This window comes from Polyodon spathula, chromosome 6 (genome assembly GCF_017654505.1).
Source record: "Polyodon spathula isolate WHYD16114869_AA chromosome 6, ASM1765450v1, whole genome shotgun sequence".
Taxonomy (NCBI): Eukaryota; Metazoa; Chordata; class Actinopteri; order Acipenseriformes; family Polyodontidae; genus Polyodon; species Polyodon spathula.
Window position 1 is genome coordinate 12,682,547 of NC_054539.1, and position 25,883 is coordinate 12,708,429.

Genomic DNA, 25,883 nt, shown 5'->3' on the forward strand with positions numbered 1-25,883 from the left:
GTTTAAAAATGTATATGTGTATTTAGGCACGAGGATTGCACAGCACTTCACGTGCAAGTAAAATGTAGTAATATGTGAGCACGGGGAATGCACTTTATTAATTCACGTGCTGGGATTCAAGTGAATAATTAATTGGTAATTGAATCCCAGCACAAGAGTATATATAGATGCACGTTGTCACATATTCAGGGTTGGGTGTTCGGTGAGTGGAGAACGGGAGCGAGAGAAGGGGAAACTTAAATATATCAATTGCTATTGCGTGCTGGTGGGACCAGCTCGATACTTGTTTATTTAAAACTCCCCGTGTTTGTCAGTGTGTCTGTCCGTGCACCGTTTTGTTAAGTTTAGTCTGTTTTTGTTTGTCTGTTTATTTTGGCTTAGAGTGCCTTGTCCTGTGTTTTTGTATTATAGCAAACCTTTTTATTTTCTGCCTGTTTCATTATTAAACTGTGCAGCAGCGCCTTCACCATTTCAAAGCCTGTGTTCAGAGTCAGTTCCTGTTTCTGGTCTGTCGCCACCCACTCCGGCGGTCCTTGTGACACATTCCCATAAACATTAACCCTTTAACTATCACTTATCAAAAGTAGGCGTCTGAGAAACAAAATAACTATATTAACTAGTTGATAATTCACAGAACAAAACTTGGCAAGAAATACATTTTTTGCCAAACAAAACCAATAAACCCTGGCATTATTTTCTCAACCACCTGGCTGAGCAAACAGACAAAGGTTTAAACGCACTCAGCGAGAACCGTGCATGTTGCTGTTCTGCTGCTCGTCAAGCACGACAGGATCTGTAAGAAGTTGTATTTAAAATTGTCCACACTGGGAATGCTCTTCATTTAAACTGTAATAATATCTGCAGGAATATATGTACTGACGTATATTCCTACCCAAACGACTTGCCTTAAAAATGGCATTTGTGCTGACTTAAAAAAATCAATTCACAGACGGAGTGACTTAATAAGCCTTTGTTTTTACTCCAGCAAGTAAGTGTATTTTAAGTGCACACTTAAAATATCCAAACTGAAAGTTTGTGTAGAAAGAGTCATTTCTAACATTAAAACAGTAAGGAGGAACACACACAAGTAAATACTACGTCTTCCCATGAATGCTACAATGCGTGCATGTATTTCTACGATTGTCTTTTTCAAGTAATATAAAAACACAAACAGGATTATTTTATATCTCTATTGATAACCAGTTTAATTTCCAATCAAAACTCTGCAAAGACAGTAAAGCAGATATATTGTTTTGAATGTATAGCTAGAAAAATGTTTTAGCTAGTTTGCCAGATATCATGGTGTAATTAAGAAATAGAGATGGTTTACAATGCTAATTACAGCTTTAAGGGAAGTAGAGGATAGAAATAAATGTCAAACCACTTTTTTATGTAGCTTGAAAAAAAGTGCAGTTTCATTTTATATAAAACTGCACGCACGTATCTAAAAAAACAGATTATCACATGCTACTTTCCCTCGCTGTTTAAATCTGAATCGATTAGTATTTGCTTCTCACAACGATGTCAATTATTTTAATTATAGAACTGTAAGGTCTGCAGAAAAAAAAAAAAAATTACCTGGTTAAATCAACTCTGGTGTGTATCCACTTTCTGTCATGTAGCTCTATACTGCCGTTTCAATCTGGCCACATCCATCTAAGACAGCTAAGTTCCCTTCTGTGTTCCTTTCCTTTAGTCATAGAAAGTGTGTTCTAATTTAAATTAACCATTTTTTAAGAAAAAACACATTAATACACAACAATGCCACGTCACTACACTGAAGACATTATAAAAAAAAAAATAATAATAAATAAAAATAATACGGTCACAAAAAATTTAAAAAAAGTTTTTCTCACTTTCATGCCCCCGGTTAGATATATGAAAGTACGGGGGCCAATCCCCCCCCCCCCCCCCCCCCCCCCCCCCCCCCCCCCCCCCCCCCCCCCCCCCCCCCCCCACCCACCCACCCCACCCACCCCCCCAGCCTTTTCACGTCCACGGTACCGCTCCCTGGTGGCGGTGCCCCTGCCTGGATTAATAAAAATGATGTGTCTTTTCATGTGCAGAATCCCCCAGTGTCACAGGAAGCAGTTGCTGTATGTTTGTATGTTTTTATTTCTTCTAGCCACCCAACCCTCTGGAGGCCCGAGTACGGCAGCTACATGATTGAAGGCACTCCTGGCCAGCCCTATGGAGGAACAATGTCTGAGTTCAACACTGTGGAAGACAACATGGGGAAACGACGGAGGGAAGCCTCCTCTTTACTGAAAGAAAACCAGACACTGTGCACCATCACAGCATTCCCAAGGTATAAGCATATGCATGTGGCCACATAACACTAGGTATAAAGATTGTATGTATTCATATTACTATTCAAACAAGATCATTCGCATCCTCATATTGAACGAGACACTGAAAAATGTTGTCTAACTATACCCTTCATTGTGCAACATGACCTAATAATGGCTCACCATCTGTATTCATGGAATCTCTAGGACAGAAGCTGTAAATTTACAAGGCTCTGTTATATCTCAGATTTAGCCATTCATTTTTGCTGGGTTATTCAAACACTGTGACCTTAATGTTACATACACATTTGGTACACCTTGTTTTATGGTTATTTTAGTCGATTTCATTACAGTGCTGTCTTGAAAAATGTGCCATTGTTTTAAATTGTAGGTTATCAAGTGTGTAGACCACACAGTTTGATATACAACCGTATTCTGTGACTACCTTGATCAAGCTTAATAATGGTTGCTGTCTAATCAAAATATTTCTTCCCCTTGTTTTTTTCCACATCCATTTTACATTGTGCTTTCAAGGGATGCTTTTGTATTTTTTTTACAAAAGCAGTATGGTTTAGTTGTTTACTTACTGTTTATTCAAATTCTTAAATAGAAAAGCTGCTCAGTATATCTTATAATGTGCAGTCACCTGAGCGTGAACCCTTATCATTGCCAAACTTCTACTGCAGGCTAGGCAGAGACTAGTACAGGGATAGGGAGATACTCAAACATGAAAATGATGTGGTACAAATAGTACAGTTTCAGTGTATGAAAACAATGTTTTTAAATGTGTGTGTGTGTGTGTGTGTGTGATAGATTTATTTATTATATATATATAATATAAATCTACATTATATAATATAAATATATATATATATATAATATATATATATGATCATAAAATTACGTATATAAGACATAACTTCAATACATCCCTCTTATTATAAAAGATACCAGAGATGCTTCACATTGGTGTTGTATTGCATTTTGATATAAGGTGGTGATGGTGGCATCACTCTGCAGTTGACTATGAAAACCACGGAAAAAAATAAAAAAAAATAAAAAAAAATTTGAAATCAAGGATACTTTGTCATTGCTTTTAAAAGATGCAATGTTTGTTTCAGTGGTTGCTGAAATGTAATTGTGCAAAGGATTAGAAATCTGAATCTTTGTTATCAGATAATATGCTGGTAGTCCCAAGAACATAAACAAAGATTAATAACAAATGCCGGAAGATTTATTATTATTATTATTATTGTTATTATTATTATTATTATTATTATTATTATTATTATTATTATTTATTTCTTAGCAGATGCCCCTATCCCATGGCAGTGACACCCAACTTTTTAAAGTTACAGATATGACTTGCAAGCAATTTCTCATACATAAGTTTCAAATTACTCACAGATGTTGCATGAAACATATCCTCTCAGGTCCTTAACAAACTAGTGTCACAGTAAAGGTTATTATTTTTACTGTTAGACCTCATAAATGTATTGCATGTTCTTCTGCAGATTGGGCTGCCCTGGTTTTACTTTCCCAGAGTTTGATCCCAAACCAGTTGAAAAAGGAGCATCCAAATCTCTATTTTTTCCAGATGAAGCAATTAATCAGCATCCCAGGTTTAGGCAAGTACAGAATATCATTTTATAAACTTGCATATATTGCTGGAGTATACTCTGTGTTCAAAGAAATCAGTTAATGGTAACTTTTCAAGTCATTTGGCCACACAGAGATTGTGTGGTTAGATGAAGGGATCACTGTATCATGTGGTTTCTTTGGACTAGTCGGTACTCCAAATGAGCTGGCAAATAGGACTCTAATAAGTGTTGTTAAGTGTAAGATAGCTGAGATGTTGCTGTTTATTTGGATTGTAATGCAACTGTGTGGGATCTTGAGGAATTAAAACTGAATGTGTTTTTGGTTTGTATTGCAGCACTTTGACCAGAAATATCCGTCACAGAAGAGGAGAGAAAGTCGTGATAAATGTACCCAGTAAGCAGTTTTACATACTTTGTTTTTCCTCCTCAAATGCATTACTTACTGTCTTCTGGTTAATATATATATATATATATATATATATATATATATATATATATATAATATATATATATATATATATATATATATATATATATATATATGAGAGGCACACACAGGTAGACGTTCCAGAATATCCCATAAATGCTTGATTGGGTTCAGATCTGGTGACTGAGAAGGCAGTGACATAAGGATAACATCAGTGTCATGCTCATCAAACCATTGGGAGACCACATGTGCTCTGTGGATGGGGGCATTGTCATCTGTCATAAATAAAATAAATAATAATAATCAGTGCTTTGAAATTCTGGCCTGTGATTGGCTAAAACCTCACCGTAGGAGCAAAAAATACAATGAACTATTGCACTAACATCCTTACACCACTGGACAATAGTCGTCTCCCTCTGACATGTGATTGGTTCAAATTACTGTCAGTCCCGCCCCTTTTCTAAGGAACGTTGTTCATCTCCATGCCTCACAAGATGTGAAAATGTGAAAAAAAAAAACTGCTGAACAGTGATTCTGTGACTTAACAGAAAATTAATTACAAAACATACTACTTAAGAAAGATGCTCCAAACACTAAAATGGTGATTAAAATGAAATTCAACTTGATGATGTAAACATATGTGTCTGATGGGATATAAACGGTTATGCAACAGTCAGCAAGCTAAACAGAGAGCTGGACGCCAAAGTAACTTTTATAACTATGCGGTATGAACTTCGAAAACATTTTCTGTTATTTTTTTATTTACTTGTTGATGCTGTATCTGCTATATTTAAACAAAATATATAAAGTTGTATTTACTTTCCAACCTTGCCACACTTATTTTCTTGACTGATTCATATATTAAATATGTACTGCACACTCAGCCATAGCGGAAAATTAAATGCCCCTCGGGAATACTATTGTTACCTCCATGGTGCAATGCCCTTAGCCTTCCCTCCAGTCCATATTTACTGTGCAGATAGATAGTAGATAGATAGATAGATAGATAAGAAGATACAGTCAGCGCTTGGATATCTGTTATCCAGGTACATGTCAGTCGTGTATTACTGCCCTTGTATTGTGTATGTGTCTATTGTGTATGTGTGTTTTCTGATACAAGGCTCATCTCTTCAATGTTAATTTATCCATCACAGCCTGTGTTTTATTTTTATTATTTTCTTGCATGCGCAAATCAGTCTGTCTTTTATTGCGCATTTACACGGCGCTTCCTCCAGTTATTGCATGAGGAAAATGCATACAAAGCTAACGAGATAAGCTACGGTATTGTAAAAGTTAATCATTAAACAGTTTTAGATTTTTTTTTTTTTAAATCTGTGAGCTTTAGTTGATTTTGTGCAAGGTTATTTTAGTCGAGTTTCATTACATCTAATAATTTTGTTTGGGGGGAGGCTCATCAGAAATTGTCTGTGAATGTGCTGGAGCTCAGTCATTTACTGTAATATTCTTTTATTTATTTATTTTTTTTACTGCAGTCTTTAAAGACAAAAACACACCATGTCCTTTTATTGAGACATTCCCAACAGATGATGGAGAGGCAGAAAGGGCAGCTTTACCAGACCACATATACATGGACTGCATGGGGTTTGGAATGGGAAACTCTTGTCTTCAGGTAGAGGGTTTTTTTCACTTTGAAATGTTTATCAAATTAAAAGACAGCTTGTTTAAACCTCTACTTTTGAAGTGGTTTATCACTCATTGAGATTTAAAAAAAAGTTTTATATAAAAAAAGTTGAAGCCTTTTATATTATAGTCAGCGTTTTTATATTTAAAAAAAAATGATGATACTAGTGATTGTAGCTGTTTGTAGTTTTGCTTATTATTATAATTGTGATATTGAAAATATGTGCGATGCTAATTCAGTGTACCCCAGTCTTTCTTTATTTTATTTTTGAAAACACAAAAGTCTACTTTTTATTTTCTTCTTTGACAGGTCACATTCCAAGCTTGTAGTATAAGTGAAGCTAGATATTTATATGACCAGCTTGCCACAATATGCCCCATTGTGGTAAGTGATTGTTGTACAGTAACATTTTAGTTTTGTGTCTGTGCTTATGGAAATGTATGTTATAAAAATAAAAAGAAGTATCATAAATGCATTACAAAAAAAAAAATATTTAGTGAATGCAAAAAAACTATTATAATGTACGGTCAGAAATGACAGCACATTAACATTCTGTGTTGATATCTATAAATAGTAACGTTTGAAATCGAACTTGAAAACGGTTTGTAGTCTTGGTAGAGTCACCACTGCTGAAAACCATATATTGTATGTAAAATGAAAAAATGGATGTCCCACCATAGCATTGCATGTACTGTAAATGAATTATGGCGCCAACTATAGCAGCTTTTAAAAAGTACTAAATAACAAAACATACAACTGTGATAAAGACAAGTGTTTCATTTTCTTTAAGTATTCCTTTCTACGTTGTACTAAATGTTTAAGATTTTTTTATTTTTTTTTAAACTGTCTTCTAGATGGCTTTGAGTGCAGCTTCTCCATTTTATAGAGGCTACGTGTCTGATATTGACTGTCGCTGGGGAGTGATCTCTGCTTCCGTCGATGACCGAACACGTGAAGAGCGGGGTTTAGAGGTGGGGTCAATATTTTATTATTCATTACTGAGAAAGTCACCTTAGCCTTTAGAGTTACAAGTAGTTGTCTGTCTATCACTATCTATCCTTTAACTTTTTTGTTCTGTTTTAGAAATGGGTAAAAAATACAATTACTGTTTGAACTAAAAACATAAAATTAAATGGGGAGGGGAGGGTGTGCATAGATTTTTCTTGACCCCATTCGCATATCCGACTCCCGGTGGACTGGGGTATAGGCGGATATGTGAACATCTACAGAAAGTGACATGCATAAATAGATTAGTGAACAAAAACAACATTCAAACTGCTTTAAAAGTAAGCAAACATAAACGAGATTAATTGGGCTGCAATACACAGTGTTGCTTTGCGGTTTTACTATAAGCCATCGCCATGCAAAGCTTTAAAAATAATTACAAAACAAACGGTAAATGTACAGTAACCTGCAACTGGTGGCTTCTTTCTTAAGTCTAGCTTCTTTCTTAAGTCCCTGGTTCTGCTTTCTTAATATCTCTGTCACTGTACTTTGCTCTCTTTCTTGATATTGCCAACAGCTGATAAGAACTTGGTTTGAATATTGCTTCTGTTATTTTAAACAAACAGCTGATGAGCGTTTTGTTTGTGAAGCTTGCTTTGTTTAATTCAAATGCATTTAAAAGCTACAACAACATGCTACCAATATCTGCAACCGTGCGCTCCATCATATAAACACATTGCACAAAAGATTCCTCGACTGGTGTATTGAAACGTGTCTGCTGCACACAGCTGACTGACACACGCACACAGCCCATCTCTCTTAAAGGGGAACGCAGCAAAAGGCTGATTGCTAGAACGCTTTCTTTCTGTTTCCAGCGCAGACGCTGCACTTGCTTCCAATGCCAATGCTCTCGTAGCCTACTTTTAATATTTATTTTATTTATTTATTTAGCAAGGCAGTTAATTGATCAGGGCGGCTATGTGATGTTTGGATATGAGACGTTCCACTGTATAAAGATACAACTGGAATCGCAACTATGTTGTTCTTTTTTAACTCTGATATTTGTAACGCTGTTAATATTTATTGTATGTTCACCTACAGTTTTCCTTTTTTACAGCCCCTAAAACACAATAAATATCGGATCAGTAAATCCAGATATGATTCCATAGACAGCTACCTCTCCAGTTGTGGTGAAAAATACAACGACATTGAATTAACAATAGATGAAGAGATCAACAAGCAGCTGTTAGATGCAGGTAACTGCTAAGCTGTTTTTAATTATTATTCAGAGTATATCTATGTACATATTCCACACACTGTTTTTAAATACCAAATTTCTGATGACATTCTAAGTCGCTTTGGATAAAGGCGTCTGATAAATAAGTAATAATAATAATAATAATAATAATAATGATGATGATATTCAGGGGATAATAAATACACATTACTATGTTTCTGAAGATCAGCATTCCCTTTTAATCACTTTCAGAAACGATTGTTTAAACTTATAGCATTCAGATACTGGTGCCTGTTCTTTACACAGCAGTGCAGAAATCCTCTCCATTGTAAATTAGCCTTGAATCTTATATAAATAAAACCCTTTTTTTTTTTCTTTCAGGGATTGACAAGCTCTTGGCGCAACATATAGCCCATCTTTTTATCCGTGATCCTTTGACTCTCTTTGAAGAGAAAATTCATCTGGATGATGAGAATGAGTCCGACCATTTTGAGGTATTGTAATTATATCTCAAAATAAATACTCTGTTGCTTGTCTAATGGTAGAGTAGCACTTTTAGTAGCTAAGTACCAAGACACACATCTATACATGTTGAAATATTCCATTCAGAATTTCAAATTGAGTGATGGGAAGTTGAAAAGGCTGCTGGGATGTTTAAAACTATTTAAATAAAAATGTTCTCTTTTGTTTTTCTTTATCTCTTTGTAACCTCCATTACAGAACATTCAGTCAACCAACTGGCAGACTATGAGATTTAAACCTCCTCCTCCCAACTCTGACATTGGATGGAGAGTAGAGTTTCGCCCAATGGAAGTAAGTCCTCTGTTTTACTGTAGAATTATAAATCTCAAGGATCAGATTCCTGAGAAGATGTCCTCTAAATTCTACAGGACTTTAGAATCTGGAAACTCGATTCAACAGCTATATAAATTTCAAGCAGCCAAAAGATCTCGAACAGAAAATCACCACTGAACCCGTACAAAAAATATTTTAAAAGTCTTCATACACAAACATTTTTACTATATTGAATATACTAAAAAATGTTTGCCATATTTTAGCAAGTGTCATTTTTAACATGGTCCATAAAAGGTGTAGGAACGTGGACTAACTGTTGATAACATTTAGAAACATTTTTGTCTCAGATAATAAATATGCAATTGTATTAAGTCAATATGTAATTGTGTACTTTCAGTGGTTTTGGCAAACTTTCTCAGTACTGCTAAGTCTAGTTCTTACTGTCATTGAGCACTATACCAAACACAGTTAGTTGAGAGGAGTTTTTTTTATATACTGTAACGGTAAACAAGTCAATATTAATTTGTTACTAAAAAGCATATTCACAGTTTTCTGAATTTATTCTTATAAAATAAATATACCATTTTATGTCAGGTTAATAAAAACAGTTAAGTTCAACTGAATTAAGTTTTAAATATATATGAGCCGTTCACCATGGTCAGTGTTGTTGAGCTTCACTGACATTTGATTTTCTCTTGCAGGTCCAGTTGACAGACTTTGAAAACTCAGCATACGTTGTATTTGTTGTATTGCTCACAAGAGTGATTCTGTCATACAAACTAGACTTCCTTATTCCATTGTCGAAGGTAGGATATATTCACATTTTTGTGGAAACTCTGTGGGCAAAATGTAATAAATGACCTGTGACCTAAGATGGCCACCATATTGGGGGTTTTGGGACTTTTTGGTTTCTGCGTGATAAAGACCTAAGGCTTCCAGACAGTGTCATTTGATTTTGTGTTTCTGTAGGTCAAGTTCAATTGTGAGTGTTGTACAAGAAAAATTAACCCTTTTCTGACCCTTTTTAATTTTTTAATTTTTGTCAAAGTGTCAAAGTCTTAATTTTTGGTACAGAACTGTATTCTTTAATTGTCTTAATAACCCTTTCACTGCTGCATTTGTTTAAACACTGGGCCATATGAATGATACATACCACGTTCTTTTAAATCCCATCACAAGTGGTGTCCAGGGAACATTTATGCTGCATTGTTTTTTTGATTTTTTTTTTTTTTTCACATTTCCATTTTACTTCATGTTTATAAACCATTCAGTCTAATATGACATACCCCTTAGATCAGGGGCAGTCAAGTATTATTTGTCAAGTTCCGAATTTGTTGGTCAAGGTCCAGAGAAACATTTTCCACACCACCCCTGTCCCTGTCCCACAAAGACATAGGCCTTGGTGTATACAAAAATATAAAGAACTTTCAAGACTATTTTATAGTCTTACAAACTAACATTAGTGTCAGCAAAAGGACATTTATCAATCATGATTTCTTACACAGGACTACTCGTTTGTTTTAGCTTTGTGTTTCAGTGGTCTTTCATTGCTGTCTGGTGACAGCTAAATTTCCCTCCCTGCCAAAGGGCAATAACTGTATTGTTCTGAAAGGCTTTTATTTTAGTAACAACCTAAAAGTGGGAGGTCTTCTGCTGGACAAGGGCCTTGAAGTTTGGGGTGCACTCAGTCAGGGCAATATGAAGGCAATTGCAAAAATGATTGTCAGTCAAAACAGACTGCTGACATGACTTAATAACATTTGTGGTTGAGATCGCAGGCTCGCACAGACAAGTTTCTTAAATGGAGATACTTGGAGTCCAGCACAATCATTGTCCAAAAAGCTTCAGCTGAAGTGTCGCGGTGTCGTACCTTCAGCACTTTGTCCACTTGTAAATTAGTGAGTTCCAACTGTAGTTGAGCTTTATCAACATTGGGGAAGAAGGCATTGACTTCAGTACACCAAATGCCATTGCCTGCACTGTGAATGGGTTCCTTGCAAACAGGAACATATTTTGAACAGCTTCAAATTCTTGGAACCGCTACTGAAAGTTTTGATGTTGCGTGTCAAGGGATGCCACCATCTGATTGCCATAGAAGGCTGTGTGGTACAAATGGTTAAAGAAAAGGGCTTGTAACCAGGAGGTCCCTGGTTCAAATCCCAACGCACTCACTATGTGACCTTGAGCAAGTCACTTGTGCGCCATCTTTTGGGTGAGATATTGTAAGTGACTCTGCAGCTGATGCGTAGTTCACACACCCTAGTCTCTGTAAGTCACCTTAAGTTTTCTTTGAAATGAAGCAATAGGGCTGTGGCGATCAATTACTTAACGATTTTTCCCTTGAAACTTCAGGTTGAAGTTAAATGAACAAGGAAGGCCAGAATGTTAATACTTGCACCATCCCTCAAAAATGCTTATAGTTCTTCTGCTTTTTGGCAGGGCATTTTATGCAGAAATTCTTTAACATGAACATAATTTTGAATGAATGAATCTTTAAATTTTTCACGCAACTGCTTAAAAACATCCTGTGCAATTAACTCACTGCACCAAATAGCCATTGTGTCTGACAGGCAGTTGTCTGAAGGCGTCAACGTCTTTCTTAGTCTCGGCAAGAAGGGTTTTTGCTGTGGTAACCATGCCCTGCTTTATTATTTTCCCAACATCCACACACACCTGATGCTTTGTCAGTCTTCTCTTGACCACTTGTAGCCCTGCAAATAATACTAATGTGCTCTTGTAAATAACCACCTTTTTAAAGTGACAATCTTATCTGACCTTGCATTGGAGCCCTGAGGATACTTGCGCTCAAAATCCAAATGCTTTGTTTTGTAGTGCCGCTTCATGTTTGCACTTTTTACCACAGCCACAGTTCTCTTACAAATTGCACAAACTGGACGACCATTTGAACGATTTAGCAAAACAAAGCAGTAAGTATCAGTCCATTCTTTAAAAGAACGGTTTTCTTTTTCACACATCATCGTTTGACCAACTCTGTACATACACAGCAATTGGCAAAAGGCAGAAAACAGATCTGTTTCTGAGAGCATGAGTGTTAAGTTAGCAATGCCTTTTTTCAAAAGAAACCAAATCGAGACTTTTTATTGGCTGAAACTGATGGTGACTTTTACAGGGGGTTGTAAAGAACACTTCAATCAAAATTCTCTCGCAATCATGGATTTATTTATTTTTTCTCAATCATGGATTCACATCACATAGTATTGAAGATTACATAAGCTAATCGTGTTCCGTTCAAGATTTACTGGCAGTCTATTGACTACCCCTGCCTTAGATCATGCTATCAGGGTTGCTTTGCTTATGGTCATAAACTCCCATTTCTTGTTGGTTATTGGTTATCATTTCTAGCAACATCTTCCACGGTGCCTTATTTTCAGCTAATGTGAACACTCCCCTTGTTGAGTAAAATCCATAGGTATTTTATGAAAAATTTTTAAGAATGATTCCTACCATTTATGACTATTTCTTTTTATGTACCATGCAGGTCAGTTTTGTGTATTATTCCCCCCCCCCCCCCCCCCCCCCCCCCTTTTTTTTTTTTTTTTGTTTTGTTTTTGTTTTTAGGGCTCTCAAAACATGACTAGAAAATCTACTTGTACAACGGTTTTTATGGTAGATTTTGTTGAATACTAGTGTAGAGTGTGTGCTTGCAATAATGATTATTTTGAATGGTTACTTAGCTCTTCTAACATGAAAGGCATTTCTTTTTTTTATTAGGTTGATGAAAATATGAAGGTCGCTCAGAGACGGAATGCTGTCCTTCAAGGAATGTTTTACTTCAGGAAGGACATTTTTAAAGGCAAGTTTACTAAAGTTTTCCTCTATCATATTTTTCTATTTTTATTTATATATATAATTTATAAATAAAACTAGGGCTGTCACTCGATTTTAAAACATTTTGATCAGTTAATTTATGGGCATTAGTTGAATAATCGGTAGATTAATCCTTGCACATTTTTAGTAAAGGTAATGGTTTTTATTTTAGTAAATGTAACACATTTTCACAGAACAACCGTTCTTTCGGGCCGCTGTCAGTCACATATCTGAAAACACAAGACAGCTGAGCAGCGTTTCCAACATCGGTTGTTTTATCTAACATTACAGCTATGTACTTGGCTTCCTGTACTTCAAGTTCTGCTTTTATTGCATCTAGTAGAACCTGAGACACTGAAGAGATGAAGTCGTTCGGAATCTTGTTAGAGGTACCAGAGAATACCGTGGCTATTGACAAGCAATTGCTTAACATGCTGTCGTAGTCAGAAATCGTAGAAAGTAATTCCACATAATTACTTCTAATTTGAGGAATTTGTGCCTTCATTGTGCCCTCTCAATGCCAGTTCTTGTTTGCCAAGGTGAACAACAGAATCAATCAAGTGTTAAAGAACCTTGTAAAAAAGCAATTTGAAATATTACTTCAAAGTTCTCAATATAATTCTTAATAAAGGTCTTAATAATAAATAATATATTGGGCAAAATTCAGCTATTTTTACCTATCGTAGCATTCATTCATTGAAAATGATTTTTTAAATCAATTGTTAATCCATACATAGTGTGATTTATACAATAATTAAAGTTAACTAGGATAGTCAATCCATTTTATTAAGATTAACAAACAAAACCCCAAATAGGTTATTATCAGTAGTTTTTACTTAACTTAAACATAACTAAAATTAAACTTACAGCAACATCTCACCCAGAGGCTAAGTGTCTCAGAGAGCTGAGCTGGGATTTGAACCTGGGACCTCCTGGTTACAAGCCTGTTTCCTTTAACCACTGGACCATACAGCCTCCTATGTCAAACACCAATGTCCTAGAAATGCCCACTTGCTAACTTTTCTCCTTATTCAGTTTTACAAGATACAGTATTGTATGACAGTTATAGGAGTTTGTTTTTTATTCTCTTTCATTGTCAAATTTAGGTTGTAACCCAGTTGTCGATGGAGGTGCATCACCTCAAAACGGCCTAGACAAGGAAGAGTATGCTTTGATGAGCATTGACACAATCATTAATGGGAAGGTGAGTGTTCTTCATTTGCTATTTAAAAAAAAAAAGGATATATATATATATATATATATATATATATATATATATATATATATATATATATATATATATATATATATATATATATATAATACACACACACACACACACAAGGTGGGAAATATGTTTAACTTGCATACCACACCATCTTTGACAAAATGTTCAAATCAATCTTTGAGCTTTAAGTTAACTTTGCTTGATGCAGTAGTGAGAGTATTTTTAATTTTTTGGTTTCTATTAAGTAATACAAAGCAGTCTGTAGTATGAAGTATTGTTGGGGAAAGCACAATAGAAATGGATTATGGCCTTTTCGGTGAATAAGTTATTCATAACAGTTGGCAAACTTGAGCTTATAAGAGTTTAGCAAACTGAATATATTTTAGCTAGAACATGCCTAAGCCCTTTCTCTATACTTTACCTGAAAAGTACAATAAACTAATGAATCATCCGACCAGTACAATTACTGATCTTGTTAATTTCTTGATTGATTATTCTCCAAGCCCTACTATGTTTTCTGCACATTTTAATTTGTAGTTTTTCTTTGGTTTCTTTAGGAAGGTGTCTTTCATGGTTTAATACCAATCCTGAACTGCTACCTGGAAAACATGGAAGTAGACGTAGAAACGCGATGTACCATATTGAATTATTTTAAACTGATAAAGAAGAGAGCATCAGGTATGTCTCAGGTTACCTCTTACCTGACCAAATTTAAAGGGTGTCATGAAAAAGTAAATCAACATAGCCTACTGTATAACCACCATAAGCACAGGTAAGATTGTCATACAGTCTGAAAGATACCTCTATATAACCCAGAATGCAATTTCTAAGATGTGACATCATGTGTCATCATTTTAGTAATGATGCTAACAAGTGGCATTCGTTAGTTTCAGTGAACTTTATACAGGACATTTTCTAATGTGCATCACCATGCTAACATGCATGCGTTTTTGTTTATGCTGTAGGGGAGCTGATGACTATGGCTCGATGGATGCGAGAGTTTGTTGCAAACCACCCTGAATACAAGCAGGACAGCATGATCACGGATAAAATCAACTATGACCTCATTATGAAATGTGACGAGATTGCAAATAGAGCAGCTCGGTGCCCAGAACTTCTCGGAGATCCCATAAACAGGGCAAAATAAGAGTTTAAAATTGGACTGTTTGATTATTGCAGTGCACTCTGCATTGGAATACAGTCACACCTGCTAAAAACAACCACTCAATGGACTGTATAAATGTACTCTTTTGAGATGTGGTCTTTTAAGTAAAGGTAATATGGGAAGTAATGCATGCTTAGGGTGCATCTGAGTGGTCACTGTAGAATGGTGGTATTTAATAAAGATGTGAATGAACTACTTAAACGTTAATGTTTTGTAAATAACTGTGGTTGTACCCCTTTTGCATGGTGTAAAGACCAAATATGTGATGCAGCATAAAACAAAAAAAATGGGCCAATCAAATTAACCTTGTCCTTTTTAAACAATTTTTAAAGAAATGCAAACCAGTGCATTATAATTATCAAAGAACATTTGTATTGCACTTGTATATAATATCCAGATTTATATGATTAACAAATTATTTTAATAGCAAAAAAGTCAATATTGCATAATTTCTGTGTACCATTTTTTTTTCCTAATGCAATCAAAGTGTGTATTGTTGTGGGTGGCAATGTCAATGTAAGGAAATGCTAAGCTGTACGTTAGAAAGCTTTTTCTTTAAAATGTCTACTGTGTTGCTGGTTAGCAAACTTTAACAGTGCTGTACTTATGTCTGCTTTTGGTTATTTGCAGAGTTGAAAATGTGTATACAGTGTTGCTGTAAGTACTTTTCAGGATAAATGTTTGATTGACTGCACTCTATTCTTTTATCTGTAATGGAGAGTAACTTCTACAGATTACCCATTGTACTTGTATTGTGTAAATCTATTTTGAAAAAATAGCATTGTGTCAGAATCTTGAGGATATAAATCATTGTTTATTAAGGGATTTGTAGTAGGTCTTGAAATAAACTAGACAGAATGTTATTTCATCTTCATAGTGTTATTTCCCCTTTAGCATACAATTACTCTGGTTCAAATACACAAAAAAGGCATAATTACTTTACATAAAAGTATATTGTATAGTTATATTGTGAAGTTTGTTTTCTTAATAATCGAACAGTCTTCAAGTAAGATTTAAGCAAAACTGCTTTTATTCAGGAACAAACAGATCGAAAATTAGTACAGAATACAACAGCAACAGCAGTGGTACTGTGAGTAAACTCACAGGTGTCAAGAGTGGAAGATGAGCAACACAGCTGCTAGTAAACTCAGGTCTCTCACAGTGGAAGATGAGCAACACAGCTACTACTAAACTCTCAGGTCTCCCACAGTGAAAGATGAGCAACAGAGATGCAAGTAAACTCACAGGTCTCACACAGTGGAAGATGAGCAACACAGCTGCTAGTAAACTCACAGGTCTTGGCAGGTGGATTTAGAGCCCCAAAATACCTGCTACAGGCTCTAAAATACCTATTGAGTCCCTGCGCACTGGGAGTGGAACTCCACCTAGTTTCATCAATGAACACATTTCGCCTCCCCTTTACAGGTCTGTTTAGTAGACATTTCGTGATGCTTACCTAAAGTTCTAGTATGTCACTTTTAGCAGAAGTACGTGGTTTGGAACCAGTTTTAGCTGGTTTGGTTATGGTTTGTTTACATATATGATTAAAACAGCTAGAACAACTTATGCGAAAACCAAGGGTGTTATCATCCTCCCAAGGTCACTGCTGCACTCAGAGTTATGAAAAAAAAAGGTTTCTTATCAGGATTCCGAGGCATGGGTGTAGTTGGGGCTATGTGCAAAGTTAAAGTGCTACAGTAAGGCAAGAGTTAGGAAAGCCTTACAATATTGTATATAGCTAGAGTCCCGTGTTTTTCAAAAATACGAAATAGCACAAAATAAAACGAAATGCAGCACATAAAACGAAATTCAAATATAAAACAAAAAATCATTATAAAGCAAACACAGAACGACATTTTTAAAATGAAGGGTTTGCAAAAAATACTTTTAATAAACACTTGCAATCCTAGTTGTCAAGGCTCAGCTGTTACCATAGACACGGTCTGAAGGGAAATGGAAGCTCTGACTGGCTCTTTTTCTAAAATGCCTAAACCGCCCATAGTAATTAAACAACCCTGCAAAGAATTTCTCCTGTTGTGGCTAACTGTTTAATCCACTGGAGCTAGCCACTGCGACATCAGTGGATAAAAATATGTTGCAGGAATGTACTGTGAACATCAAATTTTTTCTTAGGAAAACAAGCTGCTATGTCACTTAACCACTACTGTCACATGGAAGTACACCCCGTACACAAAATACTGATATCACATTTATTGCCCTTGTCCCGGGAAGAGGCCCCCAAATGCCCGCCCTTGTGTATTTTATGTTATGTTGTGTGCGGTGCGTTAATGTTGGTGTACAGGTATTGGTGCACAGGATATAAATGGGTCTGTGTAACACCAGTGATTAAAAATGTATATTTGCATTTAGGCACGAGGATTGCAAAGAACTTCACGTGCAGGTAAAATGTAATAATATGTGAGCACGGGGAATTTCACTAATTTAATTCATGTGCAGATGTACCGCGTCTCCAATTGAATGATTGATTAGCAATCGAGTCTCGGTACAGCTGCATAAAACATGCATGTTTCACTCACCCGGAGTTTTGTGTTCGGTGAATGGAGAACGGGTGGGGAGAAGGAAAAAAAATAGCAGTATAAGTAATTAATTTAACTCGTCGTGTTTGTCTGTTCGAACGCGGTTTGTTGGTGTCTGTTTCGTTTAGTGCTAATTCGTTTTATTTGTTTATTTTGGCTTCAAGTGCTGTTTTTGTTCAACCTTTTATTTTCTGTTTGTTCATTTATTAAATGATAAGTGCAAGCAAGCGCTCAGTTTCGCCAAACCCCAAGTCTCTAGTCTCTCTTTTCTGGTCTGACGTCGCCCACTACAGCCGCCTCTGCGACACGAATACCGTGATTTCTGTTTCATGTACTCTGTGGCTTCTGTTGACTGTGAACGTTTATTTGTATTTATTTCCAAGTATTCACTGCTATTTTTAAGTGAGAGGTGACAAACCACGAAAAAAGAAAACAGTTCTGTTGTATGTTTGCTTTTTAAATCTTAATTTGAATATGTGTGCTAGATTTAAGCTCCTTTGAATAAATGGGTAAAATGATTTCAGTAACCTGCATTTTGAGTTAATGCTGAATTGTACATTCTTAAATCAGACATATTTGTGCGTTTGTTGATTTAATATCCATGCTGATTTAATTTCCGTTGGGCAATAATAACTGTTTCTTGTATTTTTATAGCGGGCATGGGCAGTATTTACTGTAAATAGGCAGTTAATTGAAAACAGTGGGGGATTTAATGTAGCGTTATTGTCGCCAATGAGAAATTATGGTAAATTATTTTTTTGTTACTATAGTATCTGTACTAAACGTAATCCTGATTGCAGCGTACCAAACAGGGTGATCCTGGTGATTGGTTTATCTGATCAGAACACGTTAGATCGATAATGGGAACTAACCTACAGTGAAGGCCAACAGTTTTGCATCAGCCTGTGAAACTAACACATTTTGCTTCATAAAGTCAAATGAAACCTGTTAAATAACTTTACGTTAATATATTCATTTATCACTTTGTAGTTGACCATATACTAAACAAAACATTGACACATGGAAAAATGTCACATTTCGAAATCTAACATGAAACACTCTACTGTTATAGCCTTCTGTGATGTCATGTTGGATAAAATATCTAAATTATGTTCATAGTCTTTTTTTTATTATTATTTATTCTCAATCCTACGATTTTAGCTGTATAAACCCTTCACTAAATCGGTATGTGGAATTCAGTGTCAGATAAATATACAAAGGGATTTCTGTACAAAAAGATGCATTTTATTACAAACATATAAGTAAAAATAAATTGTCAGGTCTTTCTCGTGCACATTTCAAACTGGCGGATCATGGTGTTATTGCATTTAAATTGACGACACTGGATCCGCAAACCGCCTTAAACGATTTCCCATTCATTCTTTATGGTAGTGCTAAACCACTACAGATGTAATACTGCTGCCGCCGCAACATAGTTTTGGCGCTGTTGTGCAGGTCTCTGCCTCTCCAGAGTCAGTACAGTGATTGAGTCATCAACAGTACACATTTGCTCGCGTAGCTCGGAGGGAAATAGGTAAGAATGTGGTTATTGTACGAGTAAGTAAACGAAAAAAAGGAGCTATTCTAACTATAGAGAGTTTTTAAAAAAATAGATATACATATCCTTAATTTCTGTACACTGCAGTTTAACCTCTTCTGAAAACTATCTGTATACAGTTCATATGTTTTATATTGTTAAACATCATCATCGCGTAGCTCGGAGTGACAGTAACAATGCGGTTGTTGTTTATTATAAGAGTGAGTAAATGTAAAAAAGGAGCTATTCTAACTATAAATTATATAAAACTAATATAGTTTCTATATACCGTTAATGTGGATTGAATAGGGTTGATTTTATATTATTTGTTTGCTTAGCAGATGCCTTATCCAGGTTGACTTAGTTACAAAGTATTACAATAAATTGTGCTTTCCTATATAACCGTGTAAATGTCGTTTTAAAAAGCATTACAGACAGTGTAGTTAATTGTAAGTTCTAAAGTCTAAATCTAGTTAGAAGTTCAAGCAAATACAATAAAATTACAATTAAAGCAAATGCAAGCTGTGCAGATACAAAGTACCACCAAACAGGCAAGTGCAAGAACAAAACAGATTTGCTGGCTAGCTTTTCTATTTGTTTGGTTTATAAGAATTAATAACCTGTGTGAACAGAGTTTCTTAATGTAAGACATGTCCTCTCACATGAGGACCACAAAGCGAAGCTCAACAGTTCAGGCTAAGCAAACAGCACAATGATAGACAGAATAACTTAACAACTCATATAATAAACTACAGCATACTGTTTCATTTTTATCCATCTATCAGCAAGTCCATCTGCACCACCCCTTCCCTCAGGTGTCCACTGGAAAGAAAATCCACACACCTGTTAAGACTGGTTGATCACGATTATTCAGCCATGATGAACAGCTCCTGTATGGATCCAAACAGTCTGCTTTATCCAACAACCAAGCAGTCCATATCTAGGTATGTGAAACACCTGGCAAAGATGAAAAACACCAGCTCATCCCTCAACACCAGTCCTGAGAAGCTCCAGGAGACTCAGCAGCTGTGGAATAATTTAACGGAAGGCAGTGCCACTGTACAGGTCCCACTGGTAACCGTGTCACCTGTAAGTGTTAACCCACCTGCACTGATGTAAACACCTAACTCTCATGCACTGCCTTAACACCCCAGTCAATTGAAAAAAACGTGCAATAAATCATGGACAGACAGTGACAACAACATCAGCAACAGCAGCAGGTAAAGAAAACCAAAAAAGGGACCATCAGGTACTTTTACTGCTCTACAAAAGTGTTCCAGTTGTGTGGACCTGAAGGTCTGACTGAATCAAGGATGCCTTTTGAAGACTTTTGCACACAGTTCTTCCAGAGGGAACTTGATGCCAAAGCTAAAGAGTAGAGCAGAAAAAGAGGAAGCAGACAGAACCTCAGCCTTCTTGCCAACTGTACAGGTTCTGCAGACTGGAATTAAAACAGGGACCAGACCACCCACTGTCAGGGGGTCCATACAGGGTTTCCAGGAGTGGCTAGATATACATATTGTCCTGCGAGGGTGTTTTACCTTTACAAAGATCAGGGAATGACACAGGAAATGACCTGGTCTGAATTCCAAGCATAGTGTGTGGTGGTGTTTTTTTTTAATTTTTTTTTTATGAAGAGATAGATGGCAGAGAGAGAAGGGAAAATAAAATTGGTTGGACAAAATAGTCCTGTAAATACAGTTATTGATGGGACATCAATTTATTTTATTTATTTTTTTACTTTTAAATAGTTGTTTGGGCATAAAATTTACAGTGAATATAGTTGTTGCTTGAAAATATGAAACAATTGTACTGTAAATTTAGTTGTTGCTTGGACCTAGAATAGTGGATACCTAGAAATAGTACTGTAAATATAGTTATAATTATTATTAGCAGACACCCTTATCCAGGGCGACTTACAATTGTTACAAGATATTACAAAATAGTAAAAAAAAAAAAAAAAAAAAAAAAAAAGACTGGAGCAATCTAGGTAAAGTACCTTGGTCAAGTGTACAGCAGCAGTGTCCCCCACATAGGATTGAACCCAGGACCCTCCAGTCAGGTCCAGAGCCCTAATCACTACTCCACACAGTCACTGTTTGTACATTGAAAAAAATGTACAGTGAATATAGTTGGACATATCAAACTTGTACGGTGAATATAGTTGTCAACATCAAACTTGTACTGTGAATATACTTGTCTGAACATATCAAACAATTGCACTGTGCATACAGTTGTTGAACTTATATATATATATATATATATATATATATATATATATATATATATATATATATATAAAGTTGTTGTGTAAATATATTTTTACATTTAAATCTGTTAATTTGACACAATTTATTCAGCTCCTAACAAACATATGTATAGTTTAACCAACTTGGTGGTTGTTGTACATTTTTATGTATTAATTTAAAAGAAAAAAAGCATGTGCACAATTGAGTTTCTACAGAAGTGACTGGAAAGTTCTTGAATTTGCAGGTTTGTTTATTTAAGGTCACACAGAGATCAAGTGGGATGTCTTTCAAGTGTTTTCAGAACAAAGGATTCTGGCATTTTTGTCTTGCATTTTACAAAAGCAGACTCCGAAAATTTGTCTTTGTAGAATGATTGTCAGCAAGGATTCCATGAACTCACACAGGTTATTCCAGTTTGACCAACAGTGTAACTAGATATGTAAATAACATATAATGCGTTACGTTGTTGCTTTTTATATTTTATGCATTTTGTTCAATGTTTTATACTGTAAATAACGTAATTTGCATTAAATATCCTAATGATTTCTAGATCATTACATTTCAGTAGTATAGTCTCCAAGTGTGCTGAGTTCTACCAGTCTCTGCAGTACTTCAGTAATATTACTGTTATTATCAGATGGGTTAAAATTAACTGTAAAATCTTATAAGGAAAGCTACGTAACAGAAATATAATAAGTTCCATATGTCATGCAGAAAAAAGTTAAATAGTTGGAGTGTTTCTTTGACAATATCCTAGTGCTAATGATGTGTAATCCCCTGGGACAAAGAAACAAAAGAAGCCTGAAAACAGGCTTCTGTAGCTGGATTTTCCATTACACTATTCTTCACTGGCCTGGGAAGTGAACCCGGAACCTCCCACTCTGAAGCAGAGCGCCGATACTGCTGTACAAAAGATCCGACTTCCTTGCAGGAGCATATATAGCGCTGAGAAAGTTTGTGAACCCCTTAGGATTTTCACATATTTCAAACCTAAAATGTTATTAGATCATAATCTAAGTCCTAATAATAGATAAAAAATAACAAATGAAACAAAAACATGATACTTTTTCAACATTTAATTATCCTCAAATGATTCAACATTCAATATCCATGTGTGAAAAATTATGTGAACCTTTAGATTCAGTAACTGGTGGCACCCCCTTGAGCAGCAATGATTTCAATTAAGTGTTTCCTGTAACTGTTGGTCAGGCTCTCACATTGGTTTTGAGGAATTTTGGCCCATTTCCTTCATACAGAACTTCTTTAACTCGGGGGCATCTGAGGGCTTCCTTGCGTGGACAGCTCGCTTCAGGTCCTGCCACAACATTTCGATGGGGTTTAAGTCCAGACTTTGACTAGGCCATTCTAAAACGTGGTTTTTCTTCTGCAGCCATTCTTTTGTAGATCTGCTTGTATGTTTAGGATCATTGTTTTTCTGCATGACCCACTTTTGGTTGAGTTTCAGCTCAAGAACTGATGGCCTGTCATTTTCCTATAGAATCTTCTGACACAATGCAGAATTCAGCAAGCTGTTCAGGTCCTGAGACAGGAAAGCAGCCCCAAACCATCACAGTCCAACCACCATGCTTAACAGTTGGGATGAGGTTCTTCTGTTCGAACACAGTGTTTGGTTTTTGCCAAACATAGCGTTTCTCATTGAGGCCAAAAAGTTATGACTCGTCCTTCCAGAAGTCTTGTGGATCATGTATGTACTCTTTCGCAAACTTCAGATGGACAGCAATGTTCTTTTTAGAGAGCAGTGGTTTCCTCCTGGCTATTCTTCCATGAACACCATTCTTGTTCAGTCTTTCTCTGATAGTTGAGTCACGAACACTCACATTTGCCAAGGCGAGAGTGGCCTGCAGATCCTTAGCTCTGGGGTTCTTTGTGACTTCCTTGATGATTTTCTGGTTTGTTCTTTGAGCAATTTTGGTAGGACAACCACTCCTGGGTAGAGTGATTGTGGTCTTGAACTTTCTCCATTTGTAGACTATCTGTCTGACAGTGGATTGGTGGAGCCCCAAATCATTATAAATTGTTTTGTAACCCTTTCTAGACTGATGAGCATCAATAACTTTTTCTGAGGTCCTCTGAGATTTCTTTTGATCGTGGCATGACATGTTTCCACATGACTGTATGGTGAAGACCAAACTCACAAAGTTTCTCATCTTTATATCGGATGGGGCCTCCCAAACTTACCCATGAAGATCTACCTAATTATTTAAACACCTGATTCTAATTATCCCCTTTATTGAGCTGATAAAACCAGGGGTTCACTTTTTCACATACCCCGAATCTTAATTACTCATTGTTTGTCTAATTCGTACATCATTTTGTTTCAAAAGACATGGAATTGGTTAATATATACCCTATTAGATATTTAAGAAAATACTGGTTTTGATTCAGTATTCATAATTACCACTAGGGTTTACAAAATTTTTCTCGGCACTTTATCGGGCTTATGTCTTTTGGATTGCGTCACCTACCAGCCCTCACTCCTACCCCCATGCACGCTACACTCTCCTGCCAGCCTCAAATCCGCCCTCGAACTTGCTCCCCAGGCTACAGACTTCCAAGTGCATGCTGCAGTACCTATGTCCACTCTGACACCAATGTGGCATTTCACCGGAGGCAAGAAATGGAATAGACACGCTGCTTTCAGTTTAATTATTTTTATTCATTTGGACGCCATCTCCCAATCAATTCAGAAGCGCCGTCTTATAGGCTTAGCCTGCCCCCTTGTGCAAATAGGGTACCAGGCTTTAGATACATCCCATTGGCCCTCAGCCACACACCAGGACCAATGGGCACAGACAGACAAACAACAACCAATGAAGATACACAGATAACCAATGGGAACAGACCAGGGCAGACCAACAAACAGCAGATTACATGCTACTGGAATACACACAAAAGGTAAACATGCAATGGAGGGAATAACACACAGCATGCAAACACAGACACAGGGAATACGATATAATCACAAATACACGGATCGCTACAATATATTGCATGAGATTTTATTCTCATGGATCTGACTGCCCAAATGTGATGAAATAAGAATAACGTTTTCAGATGTACTTGTCATTTTAGAGGAAAAATGCAGCTCTCTGCAAAAAAAATTAAGCAGTAAATGCTTGGACAAGCAAGCCTACTAAGATATTCCACTTGAATAGGATCATCACAAATCTGATTTGGTACGCTGCAATCAGGATCTTGTTTAGTCTGACTTAACAGATGATCTGCCCATGATGATTAACTTCTGGTACGCTGCAATCAGGATTAGAAGGTGTACAAACTTCAGTCCAATCAACTGACTAAACCTGCTTAATCCACCTCAAGTGGGCTAAATTTGCTACTCTGCAATTGACCCACTGGGTTTTATTTATAACAAATGTGGTTTACAAAATGTTGATATTCACATGTTATCAGCAGGAAAGGAGACAGAGGCAAGGCAACTGAAGTTAAAGTGCTGCTGCGCATTTTAAAAAACAAATAAAAAGTCGGTCGGCCGGCCGGCCGGCCTTGAATTTAACACAGACAGCTTCTCCAGGTGCTGCCCTGCTTATATACACTTGCCTCGATTACTAGCATGTGTCACTAATTCAATTAATTAAACAATTTACCGGTTATATTGTGGCTGTGTAAATCAGCCCCAAAACCCACATTTTCACATGTTTTTGGCAGGGATAGGAATTAATCCCATCCCTGCCAACCACCACCACCAAAACACATAACACCACATTATTTACAGGTAGGGCTCTGCCCTGCCACAGCTTCTTAAAATCATGTTTTATGTATAGGTTAAATTGTGAAGAACACTGTTTTTTACATGATGTTTTTTTTTTTTTTATGATTTTAAGTGGGGAGATGGTTAATTAACAACTGTGTTATGCTAGAGTCTAGTGGGCTCAGAACATATGTGACTAGTTTGTTTGTGTTATCTTACTAATTATAATAGAAATGTGTTATTCAGCTGTTACTCCATTTAAGTGCAACCAACCAAAACTACTCTATTTCAGAAGGTTACTGTTGTAAATTGTTTGCCATATTTCTCCTTCCCCATGTTTCATCAGTCATCATTCGAAGACTTAACCGAGTGGGTCGTTGCCTTAACAGCCCTATTTATGCCAAAGTCACTTTCAGCAAACTGATTTAACATTACCAACACATTTTCTTTCATATGAATACCAATACATTTTCACTGTACAGTGTGTTATCGCCATACCCCACCTTATGACATACTGGTATCCTCTTACAAGTTCTGTCACAAATTGAAAAATCATTGCCACTTAATAAAATGACTTTTAACCAAACTTTTAAACAATTGGCGAAGCTGGCTCTACAGCTGTTGCAATAAGCTTTTTTAAAACCTCTGCTTTGTATAACCGGTTTGTGTGGGGT

At 36.2% G+C, this 25,883-nt stretch overlaps 1 protein-coding gene across 2 annotated transcripts in view; it reads left to right on the plus strand.

The window, feature by feature from the left end:
- The window catches only part of LOC121316852 (glutamate--cysteine ligase catalytic subunit-like), a 39,821-nt gene extending 23,747 nt beyond the window's left edge, over nt 1–16,074 (plus strand). For both annotated transcript variants that reach the window (XM_041252129.1, XM_041252128.1), the window contains exons 3-16: nt 2,126–2,308; nt 3,803–3,916; nt 4,225–4,283; nt 5,810–5,946; nt 6,268–6,342; nt 6,813–6,929; nt 8,021–8,159; nt 8,522–8,634; nt 8,861–8,953; nt 9,637–9,741; nt 12,668–12,749; nt 13,870–13,967; nt 14,549–14,669; nt 14,957–16,074. In XM_041252129.1, coding sequence (XP_041108063.1) covers nt 2,126–2,308; nt 3,803–3,916; nt 4,225–4,283; nt 5,810–5,946; nt 6,268–6,342; nt 6,813–6,929; nt 8,021–8,159; nt 8,522–8,634; nt 8,861–8,953; nt 9,637–9,741; nt 12,668–12,749; nt 13,870–13,967; nt 14,549–14,669; nt 14,957–15,138 — 1,618 coding nt within the window. In that variant the 3' untranslated portion in view covers nt 15,139–16,074. The remainder of the gene's footprint in view (nt 1–2,125; nt 2,309–3,802; nt 3,917–4,224; nt 4,284–5,809; nt 5,947–6,267; nt 6,343–6,812; nt 6,930–8,020; nt 8,160–8,521; nt 8,635–8,860; nt 8,954–9,636; nt 9,742–12,667; nt 12,750–13,869; nt 13,968–14,548; nt 14,670–14,956) is intronic.
- Nucleotides 16,075–25,883: the final 9,809 nt, after the last annotated feature.